The following is a 22867-nucleotide window of genomic DNA, read 5'->3' as shown; positions in this document are numbered from 1 at the left end:
TTTTTCATAATTCTCTGTTGTATGTACTTCAACATCTACAAAACATGAGTGAGAAAATTGTAGCTTCATACACACAGATATTTCTTGGTTATGGATCAATTCATTCAAAGGATGTCATCTCTTTATAAAGTCATATGTATTTTTCAATCCACTGTAATATAAATCAAAACAGATTTTAATAATAGAAAACTATATTAAAACTATATTAAACTATATTAAAACAAACAAACAATAAAAACCGAAAGATTAGTAGTGTAATTCAATGCCCTAGTGCTTTTTGAGAATATGTGAGACTTTTGGTTCAAAGTCAGAATAAGTAAATTTAATAATATCAGCCAATAAATATAAGACCAAATTTAAAAAGATTATATTTTTTCTCAGTATTTTTTAACTATACGTGGACAGTATTTCATTAGCAGTGCAGGGGATTGTTGGGGGCCGTTAATGGGGGTGGATGGGGTGGGGAACACCCACATAGAAGGGTAGGGGGAGGAGTTAGGGGCTGATGGACAGAGAACCAGGAAAGGGAATAACATTTGAAATGTAAATAAAAAAATATCTAATTTAATAAAAATGGAAGAAAAAAGAAAAAAAGTAATCTCAACATCAATATAAAACCTGGGGTGCTACACTAGATCTGTGATTTGGAATACTCCAGGTCTATGTGTAAATATTATTAACATATATTTTATTAATTTAAATTTTAAATGATATCCTCCTTATCAATTACCCCTCCAGCCACATACCTTCTCAACACCCCTCACCCTCCTCCCTTTGCCTCTGTGAGACTGCTCCTCCACCCATTCTTCCAGTCCTGTCTCACCCCTCTAGCATGCCTCTATGCTGGGGCATCAGGCCTCCCTCTCCTCCCATTGATGTCAGATAAGGCCATCCTCTGCTACATATCTATTTGGAGTCCTGGCTCCCTCCATGTATACCCTTTGGTTGGTTTAGACTGTAGGAGATCTGGGTGGTCCAGTGGATATTGTTCTTCTTATGAGGTTGCATCCCCTTCAGCTCCTTCCATTCTTTCACTACCTCTTCCACTGGGGCCCCTCAGCTCTGTCCAATCTATGGTTGTAAATATCTGTGTCTGTATTGATCAGTGCAGGTAGAATCTCTTGGAACAGCAATATCAGTCTCCTATCAGCAAGTGATTATTGTTATCAGCAATAATGTGGGATTTTCTTGTCTGCAGATAGGATAGATCCCTATTTGTGGGGGTCTCTGGATAGCCTTGCCTTCAGTCTCTGTTCTATTTCTTGTCCCTGTCTTTCTATTGGACGGGAATATTTCTGGGTTTAAAATTTTCAGATGTGTGGGGTCCATATTCCTCAACTGGGGACCATGGTTATATACTAGAAGTAGTTTCTACAAGTTGTATCTCCCATTTGTTGGTATTTCACTTAAAGTCATTGCCATTGGTTCCTGGAAACCTCTCACTTCCCTGGAGCCTGGGATTTTCTAGTGGCTACCCCAGTTCCCCATTCCCCTCTGCTACCTGTTTTTCTCTTCTATTTCCTGATCCTCTGTACTTCTCTCAGGTCCCTTACAAAACCTGTTCTTGTCCCCTTTTTTCTCTCCCTATTCCCTTCCCGTAACTCCTTTGATTTTTTGTTCCATGTTCTATGTAGAATTAAAACATCTATAATTTGTTCTGCCTTCTTATGCTTCATATGTTTTGTGGATGGTATCAAGGGTATTCTGAGCTTTTAGACTACAAGAAACTCATCAGTGAATACATAGCTTGTGGGTTCTTTTTTGTATGAGGGACTTCAGGATGATATTTTATATTTTCATCCATTTCCCTGAGAATTTCATGAAGTCATTATTTTAATGGCTGAGTAGTACTCCATTGTATAAATGTACCAAAACTTCTGTATCCATTATCCTTTTAAGGGACATCTGGGTTTTTTCTAGGTTCTGGATAATATAAAATAAGGCTGCTTTAAACATAGTGGAGCATGTGTCCATATTAAACTTGGAGCATCATTTGGGTATATGCCCAGTAGTGGTACAGCTTCAGGTAGAACTATTTTCATTTTCTGAGGAAACACCAAAATGATTTCCAAAGTGGTTTTAAAAGATTGCAGTCCGACCCTGTGCTCCAACTGCATAGGTAGCAACGAATAGCCTATTAAGGGCACCAGTGGAAGGGGGGCCCTTAGTCCTGCCAAGACTGAACCACCAGTGAACAGGATTGTTGGGGGGAGGCAGTAATGGGGGGAAGATGGGAAAGGAAACACCCATATAGGAGGGGAGGGTGAGGGGTTAGGGGCATGTTGACCTGGAAACTGGGAAATGGAATATCAATTGAAATGTAAATAAAAAATACCCAATTTAATAAAGATGGAGAAAAAAACGATTGCAGTCCTACTAGGAAAGAATGAGTGTCCCTCTTTCTCCAAATCCTTGCCAGCATGCGCTATTGTCTGACTTTTTGATCATAGTCATTCTGATTGGTTTGAAGTGGATCTCAGTGTTGTTTTGATTTACATAACACTGATGAATAAGGATGTTGAACATTTCTTTAGGAGATTCTCAGCCATTTTAGATTCTTCAGTTGAGAAGTCTTTATCTCTGTACACCACTTTAATAGGGTTATTTGGTTCTCTACATTTTTAACTTTTCAAGTTCCTTCTATATTTTAGATATTACCCCACTATCAGATGTAGGATTGTAAAGACCTTTTTCTAATGTGTGAGTTGTCATTTTATTCCATTGACAGTGTCCTTTGCCTTGCAGAAGCTTTTCAACTTTATGAGGTCCCATTTGTCAATTACTGCTCTTAGACCACAAGCCATTGATTGACATTCAGTTCAGGGAATTTTCCCCTGTGCCCACATATTGACGTTCATCCCCAGTTTCTCTTCTATGACATTCAGTATATTTGGTTTCATGTGGATATTCTTGATCCTTAGTACAGGGAGATAAAAATTGATCAATTTGAATTCTTCTACCTGCCTCACAACAATTGAACTGGGACCATTTGTTGCAAATGCTGTTTTTTTTCCCCCACTGGCTGGTTTTGGCTTCTTTGTCAAATCTCAAGAGATGGCAGTTTTATGAGTGGGAAACCAACCAGGAATGAGGATAACCTTTGAAATGTAAATAAAAATATCCAATAAAACATTCTATTCCATCGATCTGCCAGTCTGTCTCTATACAAATACCATGATGTTTTTATTGCTATTGCTCTGTAATAGAGCTTCAAGTAAAGGATGGTGATTCCCACATAGGTTCTTTTATTGTACAGAATTGTTTTCACTCTCTGGGTTTTTTGTTACTCAGGGAGGGTTTGAGAATTGTTCTTTCTATCCCTGTGAAGAATTGAGTTTGAATTTTGATGGGGATTGAAATAAATCTGTAGACTGTTTTTGGTAACATGGCCATTTGTACTGTGTAAATCCTGCCAATCTGTGGGCATGGGAGATTTTTCCATCTTCTGAGATCTTCTTCAAATTTATTCTTCAGAGACTTGATGTTCTTGTCATACAGATCTTTGATTTGCTTGGGTAGAGTCACACGAAGAAATTTTATATTATTTGGGACTATTGTGAAGGGTGTCATTTCCCTAATTTCTTTCTCAGTCCATTTATCCTTTGAGGAGAGGAAGGCTACTGATTTCTTTGAGTTAATGTTATATCCAGCCATCTTGCTAAAGTTCTTTATTAGTTGTAGGAGTTCTCTCCTGGATTTATTTTGGCTTTTTCATAAATACTATCCTATCATCTGCAAATAGTGATATTTTGACTTCTTCCTTTCCAATTTGTATCCCTTTGAGCTCCTCTTCTTACTAATTGCTCTTGCTAGAACTTGTAGTACTATATTGAATAGATGGAAAGATTGGGCCCCATTGTTTTGCTCCTAATTTGAGATTGCTTCAAGTTTCTCTCCATTAAGTTTGATGTTGCCTATTGGTTTGCTTTATATTATTTTTATTATGTTTACCTATGGACATTGAATTGCTAATCTCTCAAATATTTTTAACATGAAGGGTTATTTTTCAAAGGTTTTACACCATCTAACAAGATGATGACATGTTTATTTTTATCCCTTGAGTTTGTTTATGTAGTGGATTAAGTTGATAGACTTCCATATATTGAACCATCCCTGTATCCCTAGGATGAAGCCTAACTATTTTATCATGGGGAATGATCATTTTGATGTATTCCTAAATTCAGTTTGTGTGGAATTTATTGAGTATATTTGCATCAATATTCATGAGTAAAATTGTTCTGTAGTGCTCCTTTATTTGTGGGTCTTTGTGTGATTTAGGTAACAGTGTAAGGTTAGCTTTATAGAATGTATTGGGTAGTGTTCCTTCTGTTTCTCATTGATGGAATAGCTTGACAAGTATTGGTATTAGGTCTTCTTTAAAGGTCTGAAATAATTCAGCACAAATACCATCTGGTCCTGTGCTTTTTTGGTTGGGAGACTTTTAATGACTGCTTCTATTTCTTTAGATGTTATGGGGCTGTTGGATACCTAGTATTGGTCTAAAAATCATCCATTTCACCTAGATTTTCCACTTTTATGGACTATAAGCTTTTGCAGTAGGATCTTATTTTTTTTAATTTCTTCAGTTCTGCTTTTATGTCTTTAGTTACAGTTCTGATTTTGTTAATTTGTATACTGTCTCTATGTCCTCTAGTTAGTTTGACTAAGGGTTTATCTTGTTGATTTTCTTCAAGAACTACTCCTGGTTTTGTTGATTCTTTGTATAGTTCTCTTTGTTTCTACTTGGTTGATTCCAGCCACGAGTTTGATTACCTGCCATCTACTCCTCTTGGATGTATTTGATCTTTTTTCTTCTAAAGCATTCAGGTCTATGTCTTCTGGGGTGTGTGGAATAGAGTCCATGGGAGTTGAAAGATATTAAGGATCAAAGATTGTTGATTCTTGTTAATTTTGTTGTTAGAGGTAGAATTATGTTTTTATAGTTATCTTATTTTAGTTCCTTGTGAGAAGTCTAATTTCTTGCATTTTCTTCAGGGTAGTTCCCCTCCTTGTGTTGGACATTTAGTTCGGTTATTTAATAAAGGAAAGATACTGATTAAATTTGGTTTTGTCATGGAATATCGTGTTTCTCTATCTATGATGACTGAAAGTTTTGCTGGGTATAGTGGCCTGAGCCTGCATTTGTCTTCTATTAAGGCCTGTATGACATTTCCCTAAGTTCTTCTGGCTTTGAGAATCTCTGTTTAGAAGTTGACTGTAATTCTGTAAGGCCAGCTTTTATATGTTACTTGATCTTTTTTCCTTACCACTTTCAATAGTCTTTCTTTGTTCTGTTCATTTGGTGTTTTGTCCTGGGTGGGTCAGCGTTCCTGTGAGTCATGCTGCCTATAAGATCCTATTATTCTTGTGTGTTTGAGTTACTGGGAGTCAAGCTTCCTCCAAGTTTTGTAGGAGTAGGCTTCGGAGCCAGAGCCCTGCAACCACTCCAGGCACAGGTGCAAACCAGAAAGATGCATGCCTCTGTTTAGGGAATGTTCCTGTGTTGTCCATGTCCCAGAGGGACCAAGTTAGACTGAGTATTGGTGAAGATGTTGTGCCTTCACCTGTGTTCTTGGTGTGTCACAGTTCCTGGGAGTCAAGCTTACTCTGGATGCTGTTGGAGTGGGTGGGAAGCAGGAGATCTAGGTTTGGTCTGAGCACAAGTGCAAACTGGAAAGATGGGTAAATTTTAATTACTAATTGCTTCAGGTACTTTTTCTAGTGGCCTCCGTGATACCCTAAGATGATCTTCCACAAGGGCCCTTAAATGGGGCTAGTATACTTGTATTAACGTGTTTTATTCAGCATATCTCTAAAGTCTTACGTTAATAGTATAAAACTAATGATAAGATACTTAAATTTAATTTAAGTAAATTAGCCTTTACCTCTCAGATTCTAAATGGACAAACTATTGTAAAGAATTGATGAATTAAAGATAAGTTAAATAAATAAATGAACATAAAATTTCATTTTTACCAGTATGCAAAGCACAACCATTTGAAATTAATCAAGGGCATTCCTAGGTGGAGAGCTGATTCTGGAATTACATATTAATATTTAAATATTGTGGACACTAATGCAAATATTATAATATGAAAATAGTACTATGTTTTAAAATCTCCAGTGCCAAGTTTTAAATAGAAATTATGTGTTTCAGGCAGTGTGTCTTTGGGACTCCCTGATACAATGTACCCCAGGCTCTATCACTAGATCCCAGACGTTTGGGCTAGAAAGATCCTTTAGGACCTTGTGACCTTTGTCATCTAAATTCATAAGGGACTTTTGGGAGTCCTGAAAAACTAACACTCTAAGCTTTCCACAATAATGGCTACCACAGTATTTTTAGCAAAAAAAATACTACTCCAGAAATTTGAGGATGAAATCCCTACAGCATATAACAAAAGAGCCAAGGGAGGAACACCAGATGTTAAACAGGGGCTCAAGAATATCCATGAACTATGATGACAGAAGTAACTAAAAAATGCCATTTAGAATGTTCTGAAAAAATAAGAATTGAATTTCTACTTTGATTTTCAGGGCCAATAAAAGTTTTACCACTCGGGAAAACAAAAGAATTCAATATTGGAAAGCAGAGGAGGAGAGACAGGTCTAGTGATGGGAAGGTCTAAGCTGAGAAGCCAGACAAGTGTCAGAAATCCTAAATGGTTCTGAGTGAGGTAACAAGTGTACTATAGGGATTGAAGTTGGCAAGAATCAGGATAGTGAGGTAAACAAAAGAGGATTGCATTTGGAAGGTGTGGCTAAATAGGAGGTTCATCATTTAAGATAAAAGATGTGTGCTTCCTGCCCAGGCACCTTGAAACCTCTTCTCCTCTGAAGCTCCCCTTTCATATCTGAGAAGAAAATGTGCAAAACCCTACGTGGCACACTGCTCCTACTGGCCATCTTTGTCCTGTTTCTGAATTTCAGCCATGCAACTGCAAAACATACCAGGGGAGGTATGGATATTTTTAAGAGAAACTTCATAGGAAAAGACAAACTGAAGGATGTATATGATGTCTTCAAATATCTTTACAACACGCAAACTGCTGAAACATATCTCAGCAACATAAAAAATTCACCATGAACATATGGGTAAGTACTTCTCCCAGCATAAGAGACAGTGTTGATTTGTCCATGTGCAGCACTATCCTTTTTTTATTCTATTACGACACTCTTTTCTGTAACCATGCTCACATATCTCCAATATACAATATATGTCTTCTAAAACAGAAGGCACAAGGAAGTTCTCATCACACTACAAATAGAATGACGCATTCTTAGTACTAAAATGTATCCACAGAATTTCCTTATTTTACCTGAATTCAAAGAACTCCTAAGAAACAGTATCCACACACATAACAGAAATCCTGCAAAACAAAAAATACTAGTATACAGTGGGAGCTCTACATCTTATTCTGTTTGAATTTGCCAATAGTAAATAGGAACCTATATGTTTCTATTTCACAGTTAGCATAAGGTATCCTCTAATTTGTCTAAATGATATTAAATACCTGATACTAATGTACATTGTTAAATGAAAAGCCATATAGTAGGACAAACAGACACACAAACATTTATTATGGAAGAAGGAATTTTTTATACTCTTTCAAGTATTTCAGTTATTTGCGTGTGTGTGTGTGTGTGTGTGTGTGTGTGTGTGTGTGTCTGTGTGTGTGTCTGTGTGTCTGTCCATGTGTATTGTTTGGGGCCAATATGTCAGTGTATATATGAAGGTCATAGATGCCTTTGGTTACTTAAAAATCGTTTTATATCGATTGGGGTACAGGAAAAAACTTGGTATTTCAGCTTTATTAATTGCATCTTTCCTTACTGCAATCTCTAGACAGCCTAATTCTAAGTATTATTATGGGAAATGAAGTTTCCCTATAATACTGATCATCCTTGTTGGTCCTGCCTCCCTTCTGTCCATTGTAACATGTGGCCATGTTTGTTTCATCCTCCTCACTGTCATTTAGTGCAAGGGGCTCCTGATATGTGTGTTTATGTCAATATGTTTTTTCTGAATCTCTTGATAATAACAATTTGTGTACTTCAGCAAACAATGGAATTTTCTATATGGTAAATATTCCTATCAGGAAAATGAAGAGTCATTGTACTTGCTCTGATAATATCACACTTATTTCCTTCTTGTAGATGACCACTGACATATACACCCAGGGCAGAATATGACACATGTTCTGTTCAGCTGTGCTTTATGTACAGAATGTGAGGTAGTTTTCTAATATGTATGTTGAGAAAGATTCCATCCCTCAGAAAAAAACAACCATTTATTCTATGCAAGATGCAGATGCTGTTACCCCAAAAAATTGATTGACAATGGCAAGACACAAAAAAATGATAGCACTCAGTAATGCCATAGATTTCTTAGATGTTAAATGTGCTAGGTGAGAACCTACAGAAAAAGAATCAAGGGTATATTTCCAAACATGCATATGTGTCCTTTATAACAATTCACCTTGCAGAATGAGCCGAATTTCAAATTGTATGGAGACCTCTAAAGGACAGGTAATGTCATCTGAGCAATTCCCAGCATAGAATTTGTAGGCTTGTATTAACAAATCAACCAGGGGTTTCTACATCCTTTTTCACAGTGACCTTCGATTGTTCCTGGAGCAGCACTTAGGAACTAGAGTCCTAATTTTGCATAATAATAATAATAATAATAATAATAATAATACATTAGGACCTATGTCCCATGCAACTAGTCACCAACTGTGAAGTATGCACACCTTGTATGCTACATCATTCAGCAATGTAGAGTCAACTCCTGCAACATACTCTGTCAGTAGATTTGTTAGTCAAGGCACATGTACACCACTTTCCAAAACCTGAGTAATTGCTAAAATTATAAAATTACAAAATTAGGTAAATGTGCAATCCACACACATAACAAAGATACCTATTGTTCCGTGTGTACCTGAGTCGAATTGTACACACAGGATAAGCATCACTCCAGGGAACATTGTCCTTACTCATGGTTTCAAAGGACAAATTCTATTATTTCAGCTTGGTGTCATCCAGTAAATGTATCTGAGATTCCCTCTGCAATGAATATGTAAGTTCCTATTTGGGAACTGCACAAACAAGTGACTAAAATGCCTTGAGATATGTTAGCATCAATGATCAAATTTAGAATTGAGACACTCACAGACTCTATTTATTTGACCTGAAATTTCCCCTTGTGTGAAGCATTCCAAATTCTCCTGTTCACTGAAGGAATAAAGTAGGAAAACAAATGAAACCGATGCTCTGTGTTAAATGTAGCTACTAATGGTGATCATTAGGTGATAAAACCAACCTGAAACCTTTTTAGAGTTACAAAGTGTGACTAACTCTTATCCCAAAATCAATAGGATCATTCACTTCATGCTGCATTCTAAAGCCTTCCCTTCTTCTCAGAGCAGATCATGTACTGGCAATGGTTCTTACCTGTCCTTATGGTTTCTATTCCAGGCTGGTTCTACCTTACTAACAATATTGAAAAATGTTAGTCCCAGCCTTCACCTTGGGTGTCCCATTCCTTCTATTTAATAAAGATGTACAAAGAAAAAGGTCCTGAAAATGATCCTGTTGGAAGAAGTTTGTGTGTGTATTCAGATGGCAATCATATTGACATGGATCCAAAATAAAAGTGTTAGCTACAAAAGTAAATTAAGGCATACATGTAAATGAAAATACAGAACTGAACAATAATTTTGCTCTTTTCTTCATAGGGATTTGGTGACTTTGAAGTGGTTAAAACCAAATGTAGAAAGATTGAGTCTGACTTCTACAAATGTTCTTTCCAGGGGGAATTCTATACCATAAAGGTATGTATTTGATAATGCCTTGTTTCCTGACACGTTGGGTAGGGTGGCAGAGGTACTATGGTCATGCATTTTTATAGATATGTGGATATTTTGAGAAAATGTGTGTATTGGAGGGAAATGTGTAGAAATGTAGTTCTTTATGAAGGGATAGAGTTAGGGATTAGTACACATGAACTTGTGTGTTAGAGTAAGAGTATGTGCAGAAATCATAAACTTAAATGTTGAAGTGTTTGTCATTGAATTCTTCATACTGAGCAGAAAACCTTCTGTAAGTTGGTGTTCCTCTCTGGACTAGAGGACCCTTTTCAAGAACACTTCCTTTGGAGATGATAATTAATTAACCTGAGCTTCAGATCTTTCCATGTGGCCAAGAAAGAAAAGAGCCCCAAACAGGTCAAAGGTAACCAGTGCTGCCCCTTAACCTTTTCCATATGTATAGAGTTATTTCTGGCAACACCATAACTCTCAGATATAATCCTTTCATTCCTAACTCCACTGTATGGATTTTATTCTCCTCTTTTGCCCTGTTTCCTTCTTCTTCAACAGCACAAGACAACTCATAAAAGATGGTCATAAATCAAACAACCAGTAGGGTGGGCGTCAATTTCTATAAAGATGAGTTATTTGTTGTGTAAGGAATAATCTTTGAAGCTAAAGAATGCTGAAACAAATGATAAAGAAATTAATTATTTTAGTTACAAAGGGTTACTGAAGAGAAACTTACCAATGAGAAGTGATGCAGTTAATCCTGTTCCTTTTCTAAAGCGGACTCCTGAAGAAACAATATACTATATATCATTGCCTGGAAGCGTCAGATGCAGGAAGCTCCTATCTAAACTGGCCAACTGTCCCTTCGAAGAACAAACAGAACAGCTGAAGGTATGAACACTAAGTGACTCCTCTTGCTGAAAGAACCCTGTGAAAATGAGGACCAATGTATAATATCTGAGAAGGGTTTTGTGCTAGTGTGTTATGCTTTTGGCAAGGTAATATAAATGAAGTGCACAGGAAAAGATCATGTGCAAACATTTGAAGAGAGAAAGTGGAGATTATCAATAAATAAAATAGATACACTTGTTGAGTTCATCCATTCCTCAAAAGTAGCACTGTGCACAGAAGAGGAGGAAGAGTTCAAACAATATTCTCCATTCCCTAGGAACTGTACTACCAAGGGTATGATTGAATTTTTGCTCATTGACAGAATAAAGAGTTGTGGAGATGGTTGCTTGTCAGAGAAGAGTCTTTTACTCCCAACCCCACCCTCATTTGCAGGGTGCAATTGTAAAGGTCCCATCCTGTCATTCAGTACTGATGTGGGGTGGTTATAAGAAGACAAATAGTCCATGACCTCTGGCCATTAAGTATCTCTTATTGTTCTGGTTCCAGAAGCTAATGGTTTCTGAATTTTATTCCTGCTGTTAGGAGAGTATTGGGAAAAGAAATAGTTTCTTGGGTGCTTTTACTTGGGGATCTCTTGATAGACAGTTAAGAGCTTATGAATTCATTAACCTTTTGTGAGCCACAGAAAATGAAAAAGGGTAAAAATAAAGTCACACACACACACACACACACACACACACACACACACACACACACACGAATTCAGCTGATGTCAACCATTCAACGTCAAAGTGCACATGTCTACGTATAGACATACATGTTAAGAATAGAAATTATTAAGCATACATATGTATGTACATACACACAGACAGACAGATGTAAATATATACTATCTACAAATATAAACATTTTGTGAATAGTGAAGATACAATAACAGCTACAGGCTACACTTTACTTTTCTCTCAGCCTTTTATAGCTTTTTAGACAAAAAATGTTTAAGAATTTACCTCACAGATAAAATTTCAAAGAAAAGAGTTACAGAAGGTTGTAGACAGTCAGTTCAAAGTAGTGTTTCACTCTATAATATCATTATAAGTTTAAAACCACAGTTTCCCATGTTCTTGTTAAATTACAGTACACATTGGTAGCATCATACCTGGATATTGCCTACAATTAATGTCTTTCATTGATCTAAAGTATGTCCCAAATTTATTTCTCTTCTTACTTCAATGTTTAAAGCTCATTTCATTCATTATAATTAACTAATTAAACTACGAGGAGGTGCAGACTCTATTCTTGATTTACCTTTATTATATCTTTCTGGGAAAACAACTAAAACCATCTCCTTAAATTTCTCTCTTAAATTATTGAATCAAATCAAGAATTCTATAGTCATTAATTCATCTAAACAGCACTATTATATAAAAGTACAACTTCATATTGATTTGAAGAATCTGTGTTCAATATTGTGAGATGATGCCCAGAAATTATTAAGCAGTAATAGTGGCAGGAAAGCAATATCAGAAGTGAGAAGCTATTTTGGGATGTACCTTTCATTGATGTGCCTTTCAGAGCACACCAATCATAGCTATGCAGAATGGTGGGCGATCTCCAGAAAACCTACTTGCTTGCCATCAACCTACATGGTTGGTCCTGTGCACATAAACGATCTGCCACATGTTCATGACTTTAATCCCTCTTGCTGAAATCCTGCTTCTACCACCAGATGCTGTTTTACGCATTGGGTTCCTGTGATACTACATACTGGGGTGGTAGGGCTTATCTTCTCAAATATTTGTATCACCTCTTATTTTCACATCAATATTCCCGTCTTTGATTTTTCCATGTGCCATGCTTAATGACTTGTCAATGTCTAGAACTAGATGGGCCCTGACCCTGTGGACTCCTGCATGTGTACCAGGATTCAGGATCTCATGAGTTCTTGATTGTGCACATAAAATCTTGTGGACTATAAACAATTGAGGCAATGATCATTGTCCACTGAAGAGTTATGCTGAATATCCAGGGACCCAGGGACACTGGAATGACCAGTGTTTCATTTATATGGTTACCATTTCCACTTCAGTTATCTGGATGATTATATCCCTTTTGATTTTAATATCCCTAATAATCTATATTTCTTTCCATTTTTAGAGAGAAATATGTTACTTTGTACTGTATCCTGATTATATTGAGCAAAATATACATGCTGCAAGATTCGATTGTTATGCCAAATGAGACTCTGAGACTGACTGGCCTGTTACCCAACACTTGCAGACATCGATTCTACTTCTGGAATTCTAATATCGAATCACCCTTCAGTATGGATCCCGGGAGTCACAGAGACATGCAGTTCAGTTATGTACACCTGAACAATTGTCTTCCTTTTACATTTCACATACTTCTTTTAAATGAACCATTGTAAGCCTGCCATAACAAACCTATGCTTTGCTCAATAAAAGTACTGCCATTCATCTTGACTTGTTGTCTGAGAACAAGTGCAATGTGGGTAGTTGGAATCAAATGCAAAGAACAGTGAGGCTCTTATCAACAAGTCTGTGTCAAGTATGCTGTATTCTCTGTGATAATATCCACGTTTCGTAGGCACATACAGTTTTTTCCGTATAAATGAAGATTCTGACTTTCTATATAAGAAGATCAAAGTATAATAAATAATCTTCTATCTCAAGGAAGATATGCACTGTAGTTATAACAGCAAAGTTACAGTTACATCTAACCAACTCATGTGGATGTCTAACATTCACAATATCACAGCCTGCCCTTTATTACTATCCTTCTATCTACAGCTCAAGGAATCACAGTGAACACCTCACAGGGTTGACTTTGAATCAGATCTGTTTTTTTAAACATTTAAAGAAAAAATAATCTCTCTTCTGGATAGGAGAATGTAAAACTAGTGTTCTCTGGGAGAAAATCTCAACAGGTGTATGCACAGAACTAATGTGCTAGATAGTACATCCCATATAGTACATATCACAGATGTGTTATATATAAATATGCATGCTGATTCTATTTTTAAATTTTAAGAATTATACATGATCTGAGGATGCTGAAGGGAAAATTTATATTCTGTGCCCATATGGATGTCTAAAATAAAATCATACAATTCAATGTGTTTGAAATATATATAAACATTTGTGTATAGCTCCATCTGCACCCAGTGATGAGGCTGTCCACAGCCTTTGGATCCAAAACCTGCTAGCAGAGAACTGGACTGCCAGAAGGGCTCTTCCACCTAAGCTCACAGGAAGGAACCTACTTGCTCTCCACTGACTATCCAAAGAGAGAGCTGCTTAGAGCACATGGTGGGCAGGAGCTGCAGGTATGCCTAAAACAGTACACCCCTGTCTTCATCAGCTTCCAGAAGTATGTAGGATACTGGACCCCCAGGGCAGATTGTTACAAGATAATTCCCGTCTCCATCTGAGCCCAGAGATAAGGCTGTCTGACAACTCTTAAGACCCAAAACCTGCCCACAGAGAGCAGGTCTCCAAGGAATTTTCACACTCCTAAGATCACAGGCTCATAGACTTACAAGCCAACATAAGGGACAGGATCCACTCAGAGACAGCAAGACCAACAAACATCAGAGATTACCAGATGGTGAGAGGCAAGCACAAGAACCTAAGCAACAGAAACCTAGACTACTTGGCATCATTAGAATCTAGTATTCCCACCACAGCAACTATTATATATTCCAACACTGTAAAGCAAGATTTGGATTTAAAATCACATCTCATGATGATGAGAGATGTCTTTAAGAAGGACATAAATAACTCCCTTAAAGAAATATGGGAGAATCTTCTTTATATCATTAATGTCCCGAGAAATAGGACACTATATTGATTAGTTCAGCAAAAAAAAAAGAGTAAAGACATACCCACTCTGGATAGCAACATTCGCTCACTTGTGTCTTGGAAAGTAAAAAAGAAGAAAAAAGTTGAGCACTAATTATTATTTCGTATTTTATGACTGTGAATGTAATTGGATCATCTGCCTTGACATCCTTCTGTTATTTTTTATGTGATATGTGCACTGGGACTGAGAGGCAAAATAAACCTTTTCTCTCTAAAAAAAGGATAAAGTAAAAAAAGGAAAGACAGAACACAGGTAAACAAGTAGAAGCCTTAAAGAAGAATCACAAAAATACCTTAAAGAAATGCAGGAAAACACAACCGTTGGACTTAACAAGAAAACCCCAATAAAGGACTTAGAGAAAATCCTGAAGGAGATGAAGGTGTTTGTAACCCCATAGGAATAAAAAAATATCAACCAACCAGACCCCACCAGAGCTCCCAGGGACTAAACCACCACCAAATGAGTACACATAGAGGGATGTATAGCTCCAGCAAAATATGTCGCAGCAGATGCCATTGTCCGGCATCAATAGGAGGGAAAGCCCTTGGTCTTGTGAAGGGTCACTTCCCCAATGTAGGGTAAAGCCAGTGTGCTGATGTGGGAGTAGGTGGGTGAGAGTGGGAGCATCCTAGTAGAAGCAGGGAGAGGAAGAGAGGATATGGAACAGAAGGAAAAGAGGATAACATTTGTAAAACCATTATGTAATTGTATGAAATATCTGACAAAAATTAAAAAAACATTTGTGCATATAATTATGTACTAATATGAATATATCATCTGTCTTACTTAATTGCATTCACTGTAATAAATGAGCCAGTCTCTTTTTTAATGCAGATCTCATGACTTATTGAGTCAAGATAGTCAATGATTTTCCAGAATCTCCTGGAGTCTACTAGGATTGCAGATAGTACTGCTGCACTGCTATTTACATGGATGCTGGGAATCTTAAATAAGGCCCTGATTCTTGTATTGCAGTCACTTAACCATTGAAAGATTTCATCAAGCCTAACATCACGTTTCATGCAGTTGTATGGAGAATTCTCTCCACTAGGGAACAGTTTGTCCTTACTGGTAAACACTTATTTATAATACTCTAGACTTATTCTACCCTATCTTTTTGTTAACCTGGAGATGGTGTCATATCTGACATTTTGAGGCTCAGTCCATAAGAATGAATCCTTACTTCTCCTACAAATCACTACAGCCACAACGGGAGAAATTTGATCCCATTCTAGATGTTTACTCATACACTTAAGTGACATACAGAACTCAGCAAAGCACTTAGGTTTAACCACTGTGCATCAGGAATGTCCTTAGCACAGTTCTCAGCTAGTAATGACATTGTATTATGTAACAGAAATATAGACAAGGCCAAAGAAATCTAAATAGGTAAACTCTAGTTTCCCAGTAGATGTTAGTATTTTACTTCAACAATATTATAGTGGATGCATTATCTAATAACATAAAGCCTAATATTATTTTTAAAGAATAAATTTAATATAAAAAGTCTATAATATTCTCATGCATTAAATTTGAACATTTATCTGGCAATGATTTTGTTGCTATAAACAGGCTACAGAAAATTAACAATGGAGGACACTCAAAGTTGAAGTATATGTATCACCTTTATTTTTAAAAGATAAGAATGAACCAGATCCCATGAAATTACTTTTGTTTTCTCAAAGCATTTCAATGTGGTATGAGAATTCATTTTACAATATTAGAACTTCATAACTGAAGACGATGCATGCAAATTTACCATCTACCATTCTGAATTGTTAAGTCCTACCTGGATATCAAATCATCCATGATCATGCTCGTGCATTTTCATGTTCCTGGTTGCGTTGAGTGTTTAGAGCAACATTACATAACCCTTTTATTATTATTATTACCAGTTGAATATCTAATATAACCACTAGTGACACATAAAGTAGATACTGATTTAGGGGAAGGAAAATATTGCTGTTGCTTCCTTCTTCCATTCTACTAATTACTTGATCAGTAGCTTTAATCAATTTTGATGATATTATCAGAATGATAGTACCTTCAAGAAAGTACTCAGAAGAAAAAATAAATAAAAGTTTTCCATGGCACTAAAACAATTCTGTCATATATCATGCTCTAATGGTCCTTCCAGTTCTCATTCATTTTATACCACTTCAACATTGATGATCTCCTCTGAGTCTTACATCTCTCCTAGGCATCCACATGAGATATTGATAACTTTCTAAATTCCTCTCATATATATAATTTTCATGTATTTTCATGACACTCAGATGATGTTACATGGCTTCTGAAGTGCTGGATTCTTATCCCTGTGTGGTAGTACATGTTATTGTATGTATAAGTAGATGTGGGCATGATATTGGAAAAGTCAAGGAAAATCAGATAAGAAAAGAAGACAAATATCCTGAAACTTGATCAAGACTTATGTAGCATAATATCCGATATACTGAAAGATGTCTTGATAGCCTGCAAAGGCTTAGAAACCAGGAAGTGACTCACTGTGATTCCTTTTGCTATGGGTTTTTTTCTATCTTTATTAACTTGAGTATTTCTTATTTACATTTTGATTGTTATTCCCCATCCTTGTTTTCAGGCCAACATCCCCCTAACCCATCCCACTCCCCTTCTTCATAGGTGTTCCCTCCCCATCCTCCCCCCATTACCACTCTCACCCCAACAATCAAGTTCACTGGGGGTTCAGTCTTGGCAGGAACAAGGGATTCCCCTTCCACTACTGCTCTTACTAGGCTATTCATTACTACCTATGTGGTTGGAGCCCAGGTTCAGTCCAAGAATAGTCTGTGGGTAGTGGCTTAGTCCTGGCAGCTCTGGTTGGATGGCATTGTTGTTCATATGGGGTCTCAAGCTCCTTCAAGCTCTTTCAGTCCTTTCTAAGATTCCTTCAATGGGGGTCACATTCTCAGTTCTGTGGATTGCTGCTGGCATTCCCCTATGTATTTGCTGTATTCTGACTATATCTCTCAGGAGAGACCTACATCCAGTTCCCTTCAGCCTGCACTTCTTTGCTTCATCCATCGTTTCAAGTTGGGTGTCTGTATATGTCTGGGCCACGTATGGGGCAGGCTCTGAATGGGTGTTCCTTTGCCTCTGTTCTAAACTTTGCCTCCCTATTCCCGGCCAAGGGTATTCTTTTTTTCCCCTCTTAAAGAAGGAGTGAAGCATTCGCATTTTGGTCATCCTTCTTGAGTTTCATGTGTTCTGTGCACCTACAGTAATTCAAGCATTTGGACTAATAGCCACTTATCAATGAGTGCATACCATGTGTTTTTCTGTGATTGGGTTACCTCACTTGGGATTATATTTTCCAGTTCCATCCATTTGCCTATGAATTTCATAGTCATTGTTTTTGATAGCTGAGTAATATTCCATTGTGTAGATGTACCACATTTTCTGTATCCATTCCTCTGTTGAAGGGCATCTGGGTTCTTTCCAGCTTCTGGCTATTATAAATAAGGCTGCTATGAACATAGTGGAACACCTATCTTTGTTATATGTTGGGGCACCTTTTGGGTATATGCCCAAGAGAGGTATAGCTCGGTCCTCAGGTAGTTCAATGTCCAATTTTCTGAGGAAACTCCAGACTGATTTCCAGAATGGTTGTACCAGTCTGCAATCCCACCAACAATGGAGGAGTGTTCCTCTTTCCCCACATCCTCACCAGCATTTGCTGTCACCTGAGTTTTTGATCTTAGCCATTCTCACTGGTGTGAGGTGAAATCTCAGGGTTGTTTTGATTTGCATTTTCCTTATGACTAATGATGTTGAACATTTCTTTAGTTGCTTCTCAGACATTCAGCATTCCTCGGTTGTTAATTCTTTGTTTAGCTCTGAACCCCACCTTTGAATAGGGTTATTTGTCTCCCTGTGGTCCACCTTCTTGAGTTCTTTGTATATTTTGGATATAAACTCTCTATCCGTTTTAGGATTGGTAAAGATCTTTTCCCAATCTGTTGGTTGCCGTTTTGTCCTAACCACAGTGTCTTTACCTTACAGAAGCTTTGCAGTTTTATGAGATCCCATTTGCCGATTCCTGATCTTAGAGCATAAGCCATTGGTGTTTTGTTCAGGAAATTTTCTCCAGTGGCCATGTGTTTGAGATGCTTCCCCACTTTTTTTCTATTAGTTTGAGTGTATCTGGTTTGATGTGGAGGTCCTTGATCCAATTGGACTTAAGCTTTGTTCTTTAAAGTTGGTATACTCAACATCAAGAATACAATTAGAGGTTTTTAGCGGGATTCCCAACCTCGCTGATCCGGGCCCACAGCTCACTGCTCCCAAACCCTGTGGGAGAGAGAGTTGCCTGGACAGATGGGCACTCATGAGACTGCAGAGCAGAAGAGACCACCAACTCTGCCCACCCCTGCCCACATCCCTGGCCCAAGAGGAAAATGTATACAGCCTCTGGGTTCCCATAGATAAGAGCACAGGAGCAGCAGGTCCCCTGAGCCTGAGACACTGCCAGAACCTGAAGGGACCAACTGGATAAAGAGTTCTCTGTACCCAAATCCCATGGGAGGGAGAGCTCAACTTTCAGAGAGGCAGACTCGCCTGGGAAGCCAGAAGAGACTACACTCTGCCCACATTCCTGACTCCAGAGGAAAACAGCAAAATCCATCTGGGTCCCTGGTGCACCGGGGCTCCCGCAAAGCGTGGCACAGGTCCTCCTGGTGGCTGCCCTTGTGGAGAGCTCATAAGCAACACCCCATGAGCAAACTTGAGCCTCGAGAACACAGGTAAGGCCAACTTTTCTGCTCCAAGCAAACTGACTGGTGGCCTCAGGACACAGGCCCACAGGAACAGCTGAAGACCTGTAGATAGGAAAAAGAACACGCCCAAAAGAAGAACACTCTCTTCCCATAACTGGCTGAAAGAAAACAGGAAAACAGGTCTACAGCACTCTCAACACACAGGCTTATAGGACAGTCTAGCCACTGTCAGAAATAGCAGAACAAAGTAACACTACAGATAATCTGATGGCAAGAGGCACCACAGGATCCCAAGCAACAGAAACCAAGACTACATGGCATCATCGAAGCCCAATACTCCCACCAAAGCAAACATGGAATATCCAAACACACCAGAAAAGCAAGATCTAGATTCAAAATCATATTTGATCATGATGCTGGAGGACTTCAAGAAAGACATGAAGAACTCCCTTAGAGAAACACAGGAAACATAACTAAACAAGTAGAAGCCTACAGAGAGGAATCACAAAAATCCCTGAAAGAATTCCTGGAAAACACAATCAAACAGTTGAAGGAATTAAAAATTGAAATAGAAGCAATCAAGAAAGAACACATGGAAACAATCTTGGATATAGAAAACCAAAGGAAGAGACAAGGAGCTGTAGATACAAGCATCACCAACAGAATACAAGAGATGGAAGAGAGAATCTCAGGAGCAGAAGATTCCATAGAAATCATTGACTCAACTGTCAAAGATAATGTAAAGCGGAAAAAGCTACTGGTCCAGAACATACAGGAAATCCAGGACTCAATGAGGAGATCAAACCTAAGGATAATAGGTATAGAAGAGAGTGAAGATTCCCAGCTCAAAGGACCAGTAAATATCTTCAACAAAATCATAGAAGAAAACTTCCTTAACCTAAAGAAAGAGATGCCCATAAGCATACAAGAAGCCTACAGAACTCCAAATAGATTGGACCAGAAAAGAAACTCCTCCCGTCACATAATAGTCAAAACACCAAACGCACAAAATAAAGAAAGAATATTAAAAGCAGTAAGGGAAAAAAGGTCAAGTAACATATAAAGGCAGACCTATCAGAATCACACCTGATTTCTCACCAGAGACTATGAAAGCCAGAAGATCCTGAACAGATGTCATACAGACCCTAAGAGAACACAAATGCCATCCTAGGTTACTGTATCCTGCAAAACTCTCAATGAACATAGATGGAGAAACCAAGATATTCCATGACAAAACCAAATTTACACAATATCTTTCTACAAATCCAGCACTACAAAGGATAATAAATGGTAAAACCCAACATAAGGAGGCAAGCTACACCCTAGAAAAAGCAAGAAACTAATTGTCTTGGCAACAAAACAAAGAGAAGAAAAGCACACAAACATAACCTCACATCCAAATATGAATATAACAGGAAGCAATAATCACTATTCATTAATATCTCTCAATATCAGTGGTCTCAACTCCCCGATAAAAAGACATATATTAACAAACTGGATACGCAACGAGGACCCTGGATTCTGCTGCCTACAGGAAACACACCTCAGAGACAAAGACAGACACTACCTCAGAGTGAAAGGCTGGAAAACAACTTTCCAAGAAAATGGTCAGAAGAAGCAAGCTGGAGTAGCCATTCTAATATCAAATAAAATCAATTTTCAACTTAAAGTCATCAAAAAAGATAAGGAAGGACACTTCACATTCATCAAAGGAAAAATCCACCAAGATGAACTCTCAATCCTAAATATTTATGCCCCAAATACAAGGGCACCTACATACGTAAAAGAAACCTTACTAAGCCTCAAAACACATATTGAACCTGACACAATAATAGTAGGAGATTTCAACACCCCACTCTCATCAATGGACAGATCATGGAAACAGAAATTAAACAGAGACGTAGACAGACTAAGAGAAGTCATGAGCCAAATGGACTTAACAGATATTTGTAGAACATTCTATCCTAAAGCAAAAGGATATACCTTCTTCTCAGCTCCTCATGGTACTTTCTCCAAAATTGACCATATAATTGGTCAAAAAACGGGCTTCGACAGGTACAGAAAGATAGTAATAATACCATGTGTGCTATCAGACCACCACGGCCTAAAGCTGGTCTTCAATAACAATAAGGGAAGAACGCCCACATATACGTGGAAGTTGAACAATGCTCTACTCAACGATAACCTGGTCAAGGAAGAAATAAAGAAAGAAATTAAAGACTTCTTAGAATTTAATGAAAATGAAGGTACAACAAACCCAAACTTATGGGACACAATGAAAGCTTTGATAAGAGGAAAACTCATAGATCTGAGTGCCTGCAGAAAGAAACAGGAAAGAGCATATGTCACCAGCTTGACAGCACACCTAAAAGCTCTAGAACAAAAAGAAGCAAATACACCCAGGAGGAGTAGAAGGCAGGAAATAATCAAACTCAGAGCTGAAATCAACCAAGTAGAAACAAAAAGGACCATAGAAAGAATCAGCAGAACCAAAAGTTGGTTCTTTGAGAAAATCAACAAGATAAATAAACCCTTAGCCAGACTAACGAGAGGACACAGAGAGTGTGTCCAAATTAACAAAATCAGAAATGAAAAGGGAGACATAACTACAGATTCAGGGGAAATTCAAAAAATCATCAGATCTTACTATAAAAGCCTATATTCAACAAAACTTGAAAATCTACAGGAAATGGACAATTTCCTAGACAGATACCAGGTACCGAAGTTCAATCAGGAACAGATAAAGCAGTTAAACAACCCCATAACTCCTAAGGAAATAGAAGCAGTCATTAAAGGTCTCCCAACCAAAAAGAGCCCAGGCCCAGACGGGTTTAGTGCAGAATTCTATCAGACCTTCATAGAAGACCTCATACCAATATTATCCAAACTATTCCACAAAATTGAAAGAGATGGAGCACTACCGACTTCCTTTTATGAAGCCACAATTACTCTTATACCTAAACCACACAAATACCCAACAAAGAAAGAGAACTTCAGACCAATTTCCCTTATGAACATCAACGCAAAAATACTCAATAAAATTCTGGCAAACCGAATCCAAGAGCACATCAAAACAGTCATCCACCATGATCAAATAGGCTTCACCCCAGGCATGCAGGGATGGTTTAATATACGGAAAACCATCAATGTGATCCATTATATAAACAAACTGAAAGAACAAAACCACATGATCATTTCATTAGATGCTGAGAAAGCATTTGACAAAATTCAACACCCTTTCATGATAAAAGTCCTGGAAAGAATAGGAATTCAAGGCCCACACCTAAACATAGTAAAAGCCATATACAGCAAACCAGTAGCTAACATTAAACTAAATGGAGAGAAACTTGAAGCAATCCCACTAAAATCAGGGACTAGACAAGGCTGCCCACTCTCTCCCTACTTATTCAATATAGTTCTTGAAGTTCTAGCCAGAGCAATCAGACAACAAAAGGAGGTCAAGGGGATACAGATCGGAAAAGAAGAAGTCAAAATATCACTATTTGCAGATGATATGATAGTATATTTAAGTGATCCCAAAAGTTCCACCAGAGAACTACTAAAGCTGATAGACAACTTCAG

At 37.8% G+C, this 22867-nt stretch overlaps 1 protein-coding gene across 1 annotated transcript; it reads left to right on the top strand.

Annotated features, from left to right (window-relative positions):
* The first annotated feature begins 6840 nt into the window (after window positions 1–6840).
* LOC116902080 (cystatin-related protein 1-like) lies at window positions 6841–13153 on the top strand. The gene is given in 5 exon segments (XM_032904371.1): window positions 6841–7073; window positions 7076–7095; window positions 9738–9833; window positions 10599–10712; window positions 12828–13153. Coding segments are annotated over 5 exon segments (522 nt in total). The 5' UTR covers window positions 6841–6865; the 3' UTR covers window positions 12912–13153.
* Window positions 13154–22867: the final 9714 nt, after the last annotated feature.

This window comes from Rattus rattus, chromosome 5, assembly GCF_011064425.1.
Source record: "Rattus rattus isolate New Zealand chromosome 5, Rrattus_CSIRO_v1, whole genome shotgun sequence".
Classification (NCBI taxonomy): Eukaryota; Metazoa; Chordata; class Mammalia; order Rodentia; family Muridae; genus Rattus; species Rattus rattus.
The sequence above is the reverse complement of the archived record's forward strand: the minus strand, read 5'-3'. Positions and strand labels throughout refer to the sequence as shown.